We start from the raw sequence: 14,193 nt of genomic DNA on the forward strand, positions 1-14,193 counted from the left end.
GATGGACTTTTAGCAATTCAGAATTCCTAACCCATGTCGATTTTTTGCAGACAAAGTTTGTAAGTCAAGTCATGTCCTGTTTGGATTCATGGTTTTAATAATAATAATAATTTTAATAATTTTGATAATAATATCAATTTCGATATTTTCAATGATAATAATAGTTTTAATGACAATAATAATAACTTTAATAATAATTTTAATGATTTTAATAAAAATAATAACCTTAATAATAATAATGATGATAATAATTATAATAATAATGATAATAATAGTAATAATAATAGTAATAAAAATAATAATATTAATAACAATAATAATAATAATAATAATAATGATAATAATAATAATAATAATAATGATAATAATAATAATAATAATAATAATAATAATAATAAATATCCTCTGCTGATTTCTGCGTGACGAGTTTACATAATGAAAAGTTTGTATTCATTAATCATTGAAGTTAAAAGATGCAATACGCTGAAACAATTGCTGAAAGCAAACTGTATTTTGTATTCAACCCAGCCACTGAAGGGTGGCAAGCCAGCCTCAACTTGGTGCCGGTCCTAAGCCCGGGTAAATGGGGAGGGTTGGCGGCAGGAAAGGCATCTGGCTATGAAAAATTAGCCAAAACCAACATGGCCAGTGGAAATTGTAAGATTAGAAATAATGCTAGGGCATATATATATAATGAAGTGTAGGACAGAGGTAGATGGAGAACGCTGGCCAGAAACATCGACCCAGCATAAAGTGGAAAAAGATGCAGACAAATAAGAAGAAGAAGAAGAAGAAGAATGTATTTTGTATTCACTTTGAAAAGCATGAATCTTATGGTCAGAAGCCATGGCCTCTAAGTATTTCCGGGAAGAGACCTAACATTGGCTGTAATCGCGTTTTGGATTCGCTCTTCAGGCAGATCACCAAGATTACCCTCTTCTTATTACCCAGACTTATAATACGGACAGACGGCAATAAGCACAGTGTTTGTCGGACGAGAAAAGTGAAAAAAAGGGGCTTCCTTTATCATTCCAATAAGGGAACAACGGATGTTTTTGATAATTCAGTCAGCACTCAGCCTGTAATTACCGACCTCGAAAATTGTACCCACAAGTCGCTTCACTTTTCCCTCTGTAACGCGCTGGATAAAAAACAATTTCCTTGGCCTCCTTTCAGAAGCAATGTCTCTCCTTATGTGGTGTAAGGTGGTACTCGATAATGAGGTGGGATGAAGCAGGCAGAGATGTGACAGAGATGAGAATGTTGAGATGGATGTGTGGGGTGACAACAAGAGATAAGATACGGAATGAGGTAATTAGGGGTACCACAGGAGTTAGAAAACTATCAGATAAGATCCAAGAAAGTAGACTGGGGTGGTATGGTCATGTCATGAGAAGAGATGAATAGTATATTGGGAGGAGAGTAATGGAAATGGAGGTACAGGGAACGAGAAGGAGAGGGAGACCAAAGCAAAGGCGGATGGACTGTATCAAGGATGACCTTCGATCAAAGGGATTAACCGGTGATGAAGTGTGGGACAGAGGTAGATGGAGAAAGCTAACCAGAAACATCGACCCCACATAGAAGTGGGAAAAGATGTTGACAAAGAAGAAGAAGAGGTTGTATATCAATCTTGATCTATTCCAAGTACAGCCAACGTAAAAGACAAAGCAGGGTTTCTACGGCCATCCCATGACTGCTCAAAGCTTCAAGTTCTTTTACCAAGTAACTTCTTGCTTTTCCTCACATTAATAAAAGGGATAGTGTCTAAAAGATGCACAAAACCAACACTGCAAGTATAGAAGACACATTCCGTATCAGCAACTCTGAAAGATGGTCTAAGATATTCCAGAGATATTGTGGTACTATTCCACAATCACTACAAGGACACAGCCAAAGTAATGTCGCAGTGTGGCTCAAGTACTAACTTTAGCTCCACCTGGAGGGAGACTATAACCCTTGGTAACATCAGAAGTCAGTGTCCCCAATGTTTCAGTTTAGCCGTAATCAGTTTAGAGGATCAATGAAATATATTACCTAGATAAGAATTTTCAGTATTAGATAATTCTTCCATTGGAAAATTAAAAAATAAACTTTAATAAATTAGAAAGCCATCGCCGTTATGAGTTACATGATAATTTCATGACTTGATCTAAGATTATTGGGTAATGAGAGGAATTACCATTACTGCAGATAATCTATTTAACATTATGGATGAAGTTCCGAAGGCAATTGAACAATTTATGTTACAGTCAATGGTTAACAGAGCTCAGGACGTGCATACATCTATCGATAAAAGTCACGATATGACTGGAACTTTGCGCTTCAACCTCTGCAGCATATCAAAGGAAGGTTCCTACAGAGTTAAGGCAATGATTAAAAGGAAATGCATCCTTGGACCAAGGTCTGTGGAGTTGTAAGAGGGTAAGGTCTTCCATCAGACATTGGTTGATAGAATCCATCAAAGTTTTGTGTATACAACTATGATGATAACGATGCTAATGATGAGTTTCATTTCAGGGGAGCAAGTAGCCATAACTCTTTCTCTCGTTGTGTTTTAGGATAAGTAATAAATTCATAAATATTAGGTTTATTTCAGGTAGTCTATTACACTACAGATAAAAATAGCCTGAGACTCTCTTATATCACAAGATAACAATACACATAGGACAGAAAACATATCAGAGCTCTGGATATTAGCTTCTAAACCGATTCACTTCATTTGCCAGTAAAACTGAGACTCCTCTGTTTCCGTTGTTTGTATTGGTGAGTCGGGAACCATCAAACCTAAAGATGTTGGGTGTGGAGCCAAAGTTGTTCAGACTGGACCCAACGTTGAAAGAATTGGCGTTGGTGTTGAATTGGTTGAAACCAGAGTCAAAACTAGTGGTGCCAACAATACCACCATCAATGAATCCACCGCTAACAATACCACCATCGATGATTCCACCGTCAATGAGGTTTCCACTGCTCTGGGAGGGTTGTGGGACTGTGAAAGATGTGATTCTCTGAGGTGGAATGTTCTGTACGGTGGTCCGGCTCTGCACTGGGAAGGTGGTGAAGCCCTGGTTCTGTGTGGCTCCGATGTTTGTTGTCAGGAAGTTCTGGCCTGTCGTGGATCCCAGATTCTGGAAATTCTGAGAACTTGTGACGATTTGGTTTCCTGCATCGAAGCTGTTGAAGATTTGTGGATTTCCTGACTGGAAACCACTCAAGAACTGTTGATTTCCTCTGCTGGGGAAAACGGATGGTACTTCGACAGAGCCGCCTAGCTGGGAGTTAGTGTAGTAGTTGCCTATTCTCTCACCAGGCTCTTCACTGACGATTGCCCGGAATCCAGAAGCAGCATCGGCTGTGTACCTTGTAGTTCTGGGGAGGTAAGGATTATTGACATATTAGTGTTAGAACATTCTAGATATAATAATATAGACAAAAACATAAACAGCAGCTCAGATATTTCAAAATGTAATACAAACCTTGCTTATAAGACGGAAAATTTTATTTTCCCTCACCTGTAGAGTCCGTTGGGCTGCAGCCACCTGAATACTCCCTCCGTCACTCCTGAAGGTGAAACCGTCTCTTTGTGCTCCTTTTCATCGCCTGTGTCAGGAGAGCTCACGCCATAGGCGAAGCTGTATGGTGTTGGCTGAAGGTGGCAAAGAAGTAACAATGAGAATTTAAATATGAGGTGAAAACACTAACATATTTAGCATATATAACCACCTGTACATGCACAAATACTCTCTTATACACTTGCACACATATACACACACATATATCTATATACACAATTCCAGAGAACTTACTTGATTATTATTGAAGTCAAACTGAGGAGCAGCTGATGCCATGGTAATAGTACCAATCAAAGCCATCAGAATTTGAGTCTGAAATAAATGACTTCATTTATGAAAAGTTCGGGTTCAGTGGACGTCTTAGATAGAGAGAGAGAGAGAGAGAGAGAGAGAGAGAGAGAGAGAGAGAGAGAGATTTGTGAAATAAAATAACATCTTCGATGCAAAGCTGCTTGACCTTATACCTCTAAAACATGAGATTAATTTGACCTTTCTCTATATAGGTCCCATTCAGTGTATACATATGACAAAACTGAAACATCTTATTGATTTCAAAAGCAATGAATAAACGTAAAAGACTAAACATTAAAGGACATAGGGACATAGAAACAGGTAGATCATCAATAGCCCTAATAAATTGAATATCGAAGAACTAATCACAAGACAAGACTTAGTTAGAATACCTTCATGTTAGCGGCGTTGAAGGACTTCAGGTGACTGATTCGTAGGAGAGACAAAGGTCGACTAATGTCTCCTTGTTCTATGGATGCCCCTTTTATACGCCCGTCTGTCTATGGCGGTTTCAAAAGGGGACTTTCCCTTTCTTTTCCTGTCGAGGGTGACCTAGGAAATTTGAGCTAGGGGACCATTTGGGAGAGAGAGAGAGAGAGAGAGAGAGAGAGAGAGAGAGAGAGAGAGAGAGAGAGAGAGAGAGAGAGAGAAGCTGTTCACCACCTACCTTTAGGTGGAAATCCATCCTCCTGCATAGCCTCTCTCTCTCTCTCTCTCTCATATGGCCCCCTAGCTCTCAGAGAGAGAGAGAGAGAGAGAGAGAGAGAGAGAGAGAGAGAGAGAGAGAGAGAGAGAGAGATAATGAAGATGGATTTCCACCCATAGGTAGGTGATGAAAACAGCTCTCTCTCTCTCTCTCTCTCTCTCTCTCTCTCTCTCTCTCTCTCTCCTCTCTCTCTCTCTCTCTCTCTCTCTCTCATCACATTGTTAAAATAGATACTTAGAAAAACTTTCTCCGTAGAATGTAGGATGTAATTCGATATCATGACAATAATTAATAATATCGATTTTAATTTTCTCGAAGTGACGGAAACAAACAAGTTTTGTGCAGGCTCAGTTCGCATATCAGCATGTTTTTGTTTTTTTGTTAATAATGGCGTACTTTTGATTCCATTGATAGCTTAGTGGCATAATTATAGAAATTATCATTTGTAATGATTTATTCAATGAATGGTTCCATGAAGAATTACTGCATATTCGAATTTCATTCAGCTCCTTCATCAAAACATTGCAACCAGGGAGTTTGAATGCTTATACAACATTAAATACAATCATGTCCTTTTTTAGTGTTTTATTAATTTATATCATAACTCCTAATTTTTGGCTTTATGCTGCTTTATTAACAACAATATCCTCCAACAAAAGCAGGTAATTGTATAATACAGCTTCCATTCATTTTCCTCCCAGTCTATTTGAGGCAAAGAGAGTAGCATCATCTGTATATGTAGATGATGCTACTCTCTTTGCTTTATATCCATCTTCTGAATGTAAATCTGGGGTTGCTGAGTCCCTTATTAAGCTACAACCCTTGTTGGAAAAGCAGGATGCTTTAAGCCCAGGGGCTCCAACAGGGAAAATAGCTCAGTGAGGAAAGGAAATAAGGAAAATAAAATATTTCAGGAAGAGTAACAACATTAAAAAAAATCTCCTATATAAACTATAAAAACTTTAACAAAACAATAGGAAGAGAAATAATATAAAAGTGTGTGTACGAGTGTACCCTCAAGCCAAAGAACTGTAACCCAAGGCAGTGGAAGACCATGGTACAGAGTTTATGGCACTACCCAAGACTAGAGAACAACGGTTTGATTTTGGAGTGTCCTGCTCTTAGAAGAGCTGCTTATTGTTTAATAGATTATATTGTAATGCTAATTCCCCTTGTTATCCAGTAATGTTATATTCAATGATAAATTTATCATTCATAAAGGTTGTGGATTTCCTATTTATCATCGTTTATTTTTATCTTTTCTAATCGAAGAATTATCATCTGATACTGAAAGTTCTTTTCCAGTGAATTTATATAAGGATGAGAGTATAATTTCATCTTTATGAATAATAGTTTATCTCCAAAATCTATTTCTTGATATACTGTGAATCCTTTATTTGTTGCTGGTGGGATTTCATTGGGAGTTATCCAAACTCAGTCTACATTGACCATGACATAAATTAGTCAACTTATTTACCTAAAAAAGTTATCTTAAAGGCGGATTTGAAGACATTATAGGTGGAATTAATCAAATAATTGTCATTGATTTTCCAAACTGATTACTGCTAAGATAAAAAATTGGAGACAGACTTTAGTAAGATCTATTAAAACCTGAAGTTACCAAGGGTTATAGTCTTCCTTCAGGTGGAATTACCTCCTACAGCAGCTAGTGGGACTTCTATGTCCTCCAATTGATGGATTGTGGTCCTATTCTGTTTGTCAATTGCCCTCATGCATACCTTAAGGAGAGGTTCTTTTACCTTTAATACACTTTAATAAGGTTGTACACCTTCTCAAAGTGTAATCTAGAGGTAGTTGCAATGCTAGGCTACCTCATCCTATTTTTCATTTGAGTTTTTACAAGACCATTAAGGTCTTCCTTATGTCGAAGAAAAGGTAACAATGCAAAGGAAGGAAAGTATTTTGTAAATGGGACTGTGAGATATAAATGATGCTTCATGTAGTAACCAGATAAGATCCCATCATATTTTCCCAAGAATGTTTAGCTCAAAGATGGATCTGGCACCAATTGCTGGACGAAGAGGCAAACTACAACTTATTTTGATTATGTCCTTCTAGTGTCGGTGAATTGTCATGGGAAAATGTTATCCTTTTAGTATTTTATAGTTTTTTAGAAATTGATTCATCATCCGACTCTAATATCTTTAAAATCATCCCTGTTCTTAGTAACATTGATTATGAAAATCATTTAAAGAAAATCTATTTCAGCAACGAAGATATGTTAGCATCTTTCAAGAGTTGCTAATACCAGTTTTGTCTTCTATACTTGCTGTGCTGTTGTTGTGCATCTTTTTGCCATTAACCTTCTCAGAAATACGAGAAAAAGCTAGTAGTAAATTTTCTAAAACAATTTGAAGCTTTAAGCAGGCTTAGGATGGCCAGATAAACGCTTTTTTTTTTTTTTTTTTTTTTTTTTTTTTTTTTTTTTTTTTTTTTTTTGCAGTAGAACAGATTAAGATTGAGATGTACCATCAAAAAAATTACTGGAGTTTTAGATATATAATGATAAAGTAAAAGCTTGTTGACTCATCATCATCTCCCACGCCTATAGACGTAAAGGGCCTCGGTTAGATTTCGCCTGCCGTCTCTATCTTCAGCTTTTAAATCAATACTTCTCCATCCATCCTCTCCTACTTCCTTTTTCATATTCATCAGCCATGTAGGGCTAGGTCTTCCAACTCTTCTAGTACCTCGTGGAGCCCAATTGAAGTTTGGTGAACTAATCTCTCTTGGGGAGTGAGAAGAGTATGCTCAAACCATTCTTAGTAAAATGGATCACTGTTATATAATATTTTTATTTAATTTTTTTATAAGAAAAAAAATCATCAGGGATTTTGTTGGGTTGAGGAACTAGAATGAATTTTTATTTGGTTTCATAATAAATACAAGATGCAGTTTTGGCATATTCAACCTGCTTAATTATCTTTGCAGTTAGGTTAGGTAGGGTTAGGTTAAGTAGGTTCAAAGTCAGTGTAAGTTCAATGTCCAAACTTAACTTCAGACTTTAACTTCCATTACATGAACTAAGTCTGATTTAATCCAAATTGTTAAAGGCTGTCCAATATGCTTTCTGTTATGAATCATTAATATTTATTAATCACTTTATAATTTCTTCATAAATTAATATCGAAATGTTTCAAGTGTGACAAAACTCAATCTAACCAAAATAGCAGGTTTTCAAAAATATTACAATCCAAAATATTTCCTTCATTTACTAAGTATGACGATATTCATGCATATTTAAATTAAGATTGTAATTCATAACCAATTCATTATAATTTTGATTTAATATAATCGAAAGGGATTTCTACAAATTATGGAAAGGTACTTTTCAATCTTGAGATAATATAAGGTATATATATATATATATATATATATATATATATATATATATATATATATGTGAGTGTGTGTGTGTGTTTATACACATATATCTATATATATATATACATATATATATGTATATATATATATGTATATATATGTGTGTATATATATATATATATATATATATATATATATGTGAGTGTGTGTGTGTGTTTATACACATATATCTATATATATATACATATATATATGTATATATATATGTATATATATATATATATATATATATATATATATATATATATATATATATATATACACGTATATACTCATTCATATAGATACTTACTTATGTGTATATATCTATATAATGTATGAATATATATATATGTATATATATGCATATATATATATATATATATATATATATATATATATATATATATATATATATAGTCATCATCATCATCATCATCATCCTCAGCCTTTACTAGTCTACTGCAGAAAAAAGGCCTCAGACCTGCCCTTCCACTTGCATCTGCTTATGGTCTTTCTATGCCAGTCCACATCCGCAAACTGTCTTAGTTCGTCAATCCATCGTCTTCTCTTTCTCCCCCTGCTTCTTTTACAATCTCTAGGTATCGAATTACGTTTTAAATTCTATGGAAAAAAATTCTGAGTTTCACTTTTAACTTTGTAATGAGAGAGAGAGAGAGAGAGAGAGAGAGAGAGAGAGAGAGAGAGAGAGAGAGAGAGGAGAGAGAGAGAGAGCTCTATCCTCCTGCACAGACTCTCTCTCTCCCTCTCTCTCTCTGTTCAGAGAGAGTCAGTTCAGGAGGAGAGAGAGAGAGAGAGAGAGAGAGAGAGAGAGAGAGAGAGAGAGAGAGAGAGAGAGAGAGAGGTTCAACACCTACTTTTAGGTGTAACTCCATCCTCCCACACAATCTCTCTCTCTCTCTCTCTGATCTAGTGGCCATATGAGAGAGAGAGAGAGAGAGAGAGAGAGAGAGAGAGAGAGAGAGAGAGAGAGAGAGAGAGAGAGAGAGAGAGAGAGTGTGTATAGGATGGATTTCCACCTCTAGGTAGGTGAACCTCTCTCTCTCTCTCTCTCTTTTTCTCTCTCTCTCACTCTCTCTCTCTCTCTCTCTCTCTCTTGTAATCTATATGGTCCCCTAGCTCAAATTTCCAAGGTCACCCTCGACAGGAAAAAGAAGGGAAAGTCCCCTTTCGAAACCACCATAGACAGACAGGCGTATAAAAAGGGGCATCCATAGAACAAGGAGACATTAGTCGATCATCGTCTCTCTTACGAATCAGTCACCTGAAGTCCTTGAACGCCGCTAACATGAAGGTATTCTAACTAAGTCTTGTCTTGGGGTTAGTTCTTAGATATTCAATTTATTAGGGCTATTGATGATCTACCTGTTTCTATGTCCCTATGTCCGTTAATGTTTAATATTTTACCTTTATTCATTGCTTTTGAGATCAATAAGATGTTTCATTTTTGTCATTTGTACACAATGAATGGGACCTATATATAGAAAGGTCCAATTAATCTTATGTTTTAGAGGTATAAGGTTAAGCAGCTTAGCATAGAAGGTGTCATTGTGTTTCACAAATCTCTCTCTCTCTCTCTCTCTCTCTCTCTCTCTCTCTCTCTCTCTCTCTCACGTCCACTGAACCCGAACTTTTCATAAATGAAGTCATTTATTTCAGACTCAAATTCTGATGGCTTTGATTGGTACTATTACCATGGCATCAGCTGCTCCTCAGTTCGACTTCAATAATAATCAAGTAAGTACTCCTGAATTGTGTATACAGATATATATATGTATGTATATGTGTGTAAGTGTATGAAAGAGTATTGGTGTTTTTACTGGTGGTCATAAATGCTAAATATGTTGGTGTTTTCACCTAATTCAATTTCTGATTGTTACTTCTTTGCCACCTTCAGCCAACACCATACAGCTTCGCCTACGGCGTGAGCTCTCCTGACACAGGCGATGAAAAGGAGCACAAAGAGACGGTTTCACCTTCAGGAGTGACTGAGGGTGTATTCAGGTGGCTCCAGCCCAACGGACTCTACAGGTGAGGGAGAATGACGTCTTCAGTCTTACAAGCAAAGTTTGTATATCATTTTGAAATATCTGAGCTGTTTTTTATCTATACTATTATTTCTAGAATTCTCTGGCTCATGCTATTCTGACACTAATATGTTAATAATTCTTTCCCCAGAACTACTAGATACACAGCCGATGCTGCTTCTGGATTCCGTGCAATCGTCAGTGAAGAGCCTGGTGAGAGAATAGGCAACTACTACACGAACTCCCGGCTAGGCGGCTCTGTCGAAGTACCATCCGTTTTCCCCAGCAGAGGAAATCAACAGTTCTTGAGTGGTTTCCAGTCAGGAAATCCACAAATCTTCAACAGCTTCAACGCAGGAAGCCAAATCGTCACAAGTTCTCAGAACTTCCAGAATCTGGGATCCACGACAGGCCAGAACTTCCTGACAACAAACATCGGAGCCACACAGAACCAGGGCTTCACCACCTTCCCAGTGCAGGGCTTGACCACTGTACAGAACATTCCACCTCAGAGAATCACATCTTTCACAGTCTCACAACCCTCCCAGAGCAGTGGAAACCTCATTGACGGTGGAATCATCGATGGTGGTATTGTTAGTGGTGGATTCATTGATAGTGGTATTGTTGGCACCACTAGTTTTGACACCGGTTTCAATCAATTCAACACCAACAGCAATTCTTTCAACACTGGGTCCAGTCTGAACAACTTTGGCTCTACACCCAACATCTTTAGGTTTGATGGTTCCCGACTCGCTAATGCAAACAACGGAAACAGAGGAGTCTCAGTTTTACTGGCAAATGAAGTGAATCGGTTTAGAAGCTAATATCCAGAGCTATGATTTGTGTTCTGTCCTATGTGTATTGTTATCTTGTGATATAAGAGAGTCTCAGGCTATTTTTATCTGTAGTGTAATAGACTACCTGAAATAAACCTAAAATTTATGAACTTATTACTTATCCTAAAACACAACGAGAGAAAGAGTTATGGCTACTTGGTCCCTTGAAATGAAACTCATCATAAGCATCATTATCATCACAGTTGTATACACAAAACTTTGATGGATTCTATCAACCAATGTCTGATGGAAGACCTTATCCTCTTACAACTCCAGAGTCCTTGGTCCAAGGATGCATTTCCTTACCATACAGCTCCACAGACCTTGCTCCATGGATGCATCTCCTTACCATACAGCTCCAGAGACCTTGGTCTAAGGATGCATTTCCTAACCATACAGCTCCACAGACCTTGCTCCAAGGATGCTTCTCCTTACCATACAGCTCCAGAGACCTTGGTCCAAGGATGCATTTCCTTTTAATCATTGCCTTAACACTGTAGGAACCTTCCTTTGATATTCTGATGAGGTTGAAGTGCAAAGCTCCAGTCACATCTTGACTGTAATCGATAGATGTATGCGCGTCCTAAGCTCTGTTAACCATTGACTGTAACATAGATTGTTCAATTGCCTTTGGAACCTCATCTTTATTATTATTATTATTATTATTATTATTATTATTATTATTATTATTATTATTATTATTATTATTATTATTATTACTTGCTAACCTACAATCCTAGTTGGAAAAGCAGGATGCTTTAAGCCAAGAGGCCACAACAAGTAAACTAGCCTAGCAAGTAAAGGAAAGAAATAACGACATTGAAATAATTATTCAGTATAAAAACTATAAAAAACTTAACAAAACAAGAGGAGCAGAAATAAGATAGAATAGTGTGCCCGAGTGCACCCTCAAGTAAGAGAACTCTAACCCAAGACAGTGGAAGACCATGGTACACAGGCTATGGCACTAACCAAGCCTAGAGAACAATGGTTTGATTTTGGAGTGTCCTTCTCCTAGAAGAGCTGCTTACCACAGCTAAAGAGTCTCTTCTACGCTTACCAAGAGGAAAGTGGCCACTGAACAATTGCAGTACAGTAGTTAACCCCTTGATTAAAGAAGAATTATTTGGTAATCTATGTTGACAGGTGTATGAGGACAGAGGAGAATATGTAAAGAATAGGTCAGACTATTCAGTGTCTGTATAGGCAAAGGGAAAATGAACCGTAAAGAGAAAGAAGGATCCAATATAATACTGTCTGGCCAGTCAAAAGACACCCATAACTCTCTAGCGATAGTATCTCAACGGGTGGCTGGTGCCTTGGCTAACCTATTATCTATGAGATCTAGATAAAATTAGTGCATAGTGCAAGTTATAGGGTATGAAGCGGAACCCTAACAAAACTCAAAGTATGATATTAAAAAGGTCGAGGACAGTGGCTCCTCAACATCCGGATCTCAGCATTGATAATGTTTCTTTAAATCTATAAGACTCCTTTAAAATTGTATTGCAAATTTACTTTTGAGAAACATTCAGCTTGTCTCATCTTCAAATGCACAAAAAAAATGGCTTATTTTGAAAGCCTTTCAAGATTTTAAGTGATGAATCTATTCCGAAGTGTTTTAATTCTTTCATTCTTTGTTGAGAGTGTTGTTCTCCTGTGTGGTCTTCAGCTGCTGATTCTCATCTTAATTTGTTGGACAGGAACTTACAGTCTATTAAATTTCATCTTCCTGATCTAGATATTAATCTCTGGCACACGCATTTAGTTTTTTATTCATGTTGCATAAGACTTTTAACAACTCTGACCATCCTTTGTATTCAGATCTTCCCGGACAGAACCGTCCTGTTCGTAATACTAGGTATGCAGTTTCCTGATCGCTGATTGGTTAGAATTATCTTGTCCAACCAATCAGCGATCCGGAAACTTTTCCGAGCTAAAAGGGCACCGCTGCGAGTCGGTGCAAATATGCATCGCTAAAAGAAATGGACTATAGGTATGTAGTTAATTGTAAGTCATGCCTTCTCCATTATACTGCTCAAAACTACAAAGTTTTCTAGAAGTTTTATTACAGCTGTAACCAGATTCTGGAATGACATTACTAATCAGGCAATTGAATCGTTTGAACTTAAGTATATCTCAAATTGACGGGAATATTTTTATGTTGAACAGGCTGACAGAAGTCTCTCTTCATAGTCATGTATGAAAGATCTATTAAAACGTTGACACTGATCTCGTATAAGTTATATTCAATATTCATTACTTATATAGTTTACATATTTCCTTATTTCCTTTCCTCACTGGGGCATTTTTCCTTGTGGGAGTGCTTTGGGCTTATAGCATCCTGCTTTTCCAACTAGGGTCATAGCTTAGCTAATAATAATAATAATAATAATAATAATAATAATAATAATAATAATAATAATAATGGAATCTCTCTCTCTCTCTCTCTCTCTCTCTCTCTCTCTCTCTCTCTCTCTCTCCTACAGAGAGGAACAAGTATTTCTACATCTTTCAAGTAGTTTCACTTTTGGATTATCTATAGAGAGAGAGAGAGAGAGAGAGAGAGAGAGAGAGAGAGAGAGAGAGAGAGAGAGAGAGAGAGAAAGAGAGAGAGTTGTTGAAGGTTGTTAAGAACTAGAGTCAGTATCTAACTGTAAAACTACTTTGCAGCCCGTAAGAAGGGAAAGGTCTTAACTTAACTTTCCATGTCCAGTGGAATAGATTTATTACCTCCGCCAACGAAGTTGGAAGGAGGTTATGTTTTACCCCCTGTTTGTGTGTGTGTTTGTTTGTGAACAGCTTCCTGGCCACAATTTTGATCGTAGAGCAATGAGACTTGCAGGGATTAACTAATATGGAAAAGCTGGAAATGATTGAATTTTGGAAGGTCAAGGTCAAAGGTCAAGCAAAATGTCCAATTTACGTAATTAGACATGAGTTTGGACATCGTTGTCACAGAGACTTCAAACTTGGTTCATATTTGAGTGTAAGAAAATCCATACCAATTAATACATGTTAAGGTCAAAGGTCAATGTCGGGAAATAAGCTGCCGCGGCGGAGGTCTGCACTCTACTTAGTGCCCAAATAGTTTTATTAATAAAACCTTTACAAATACACAAATTTCGGAGGTTATGAAATAAGTTATGTAACAACTGTAACAACAACAACAAATGCAGCTGTTTCTAGTCCACTGCAGGACAAAGGCCTCAGACAAGTCCTTATTTATCTCTGGAGTTTGATCATTTTCCTCACCCCGCTGGCCACTGCAGATTGGTGATGGTGGGAGAGTTTAGTTTGATCGATCACAACAAACCAACCTAGTATAGGTGGCCCGGACTAGAATAGCTTTGCTG

The 14,193-nt window shown here is 37.1% G+C and overlaps 1 protein-coding gene across 1 annotated transcript in view; it reads left to right on the forward strand.

The window, feature by feature from the left end:
• The window catches only part of LOC137617702 (uncharacterized), a 22,441-nt gene extending 11,498 nt beyond the window's left edge, over positions 1–10,943 (forward strand). The window contains exons 6-9 of the mRNA XM_068347699.1: positions 2,843–3,086; positions 9,634–9,711; positions 9,872–10,005; positions 10,153–10,943. Of these exons, the coding sequence (XP_068203800.1) occupies positions 2,843–3,086; positions 9,634–9,711; positions 9,872–10,005; positions 10,153–10,825 (1,129 nt within the window). The 3' untranslated portion in view covers positions 10,826–10,943. The remainder of the gene's footprint in view (positions 1–2,842; positions 3,087–9,633; positions 9,712–9,871; positions 10,006–10,152) is intronic.
• The last annotated feature ends 3,250 nt before the right edge of the window (positions 10,944–14,193 follow it).

Source organism: Palaemon carinicauda, chromosome 23 (assembly GCF_036898095.1).
Source record: "Palaemon carinicauda isolate YSFRI2023 chromosome 23, ASM3689809v2, whole genome shotgun sequence".
Classification (NCBI taxonomy): Eukaryota; Metazoa; Arthropoda; class Malacostraca; order Decapoda; family Palaemonidae; genus Palaemon; species Palaemon carinicauda.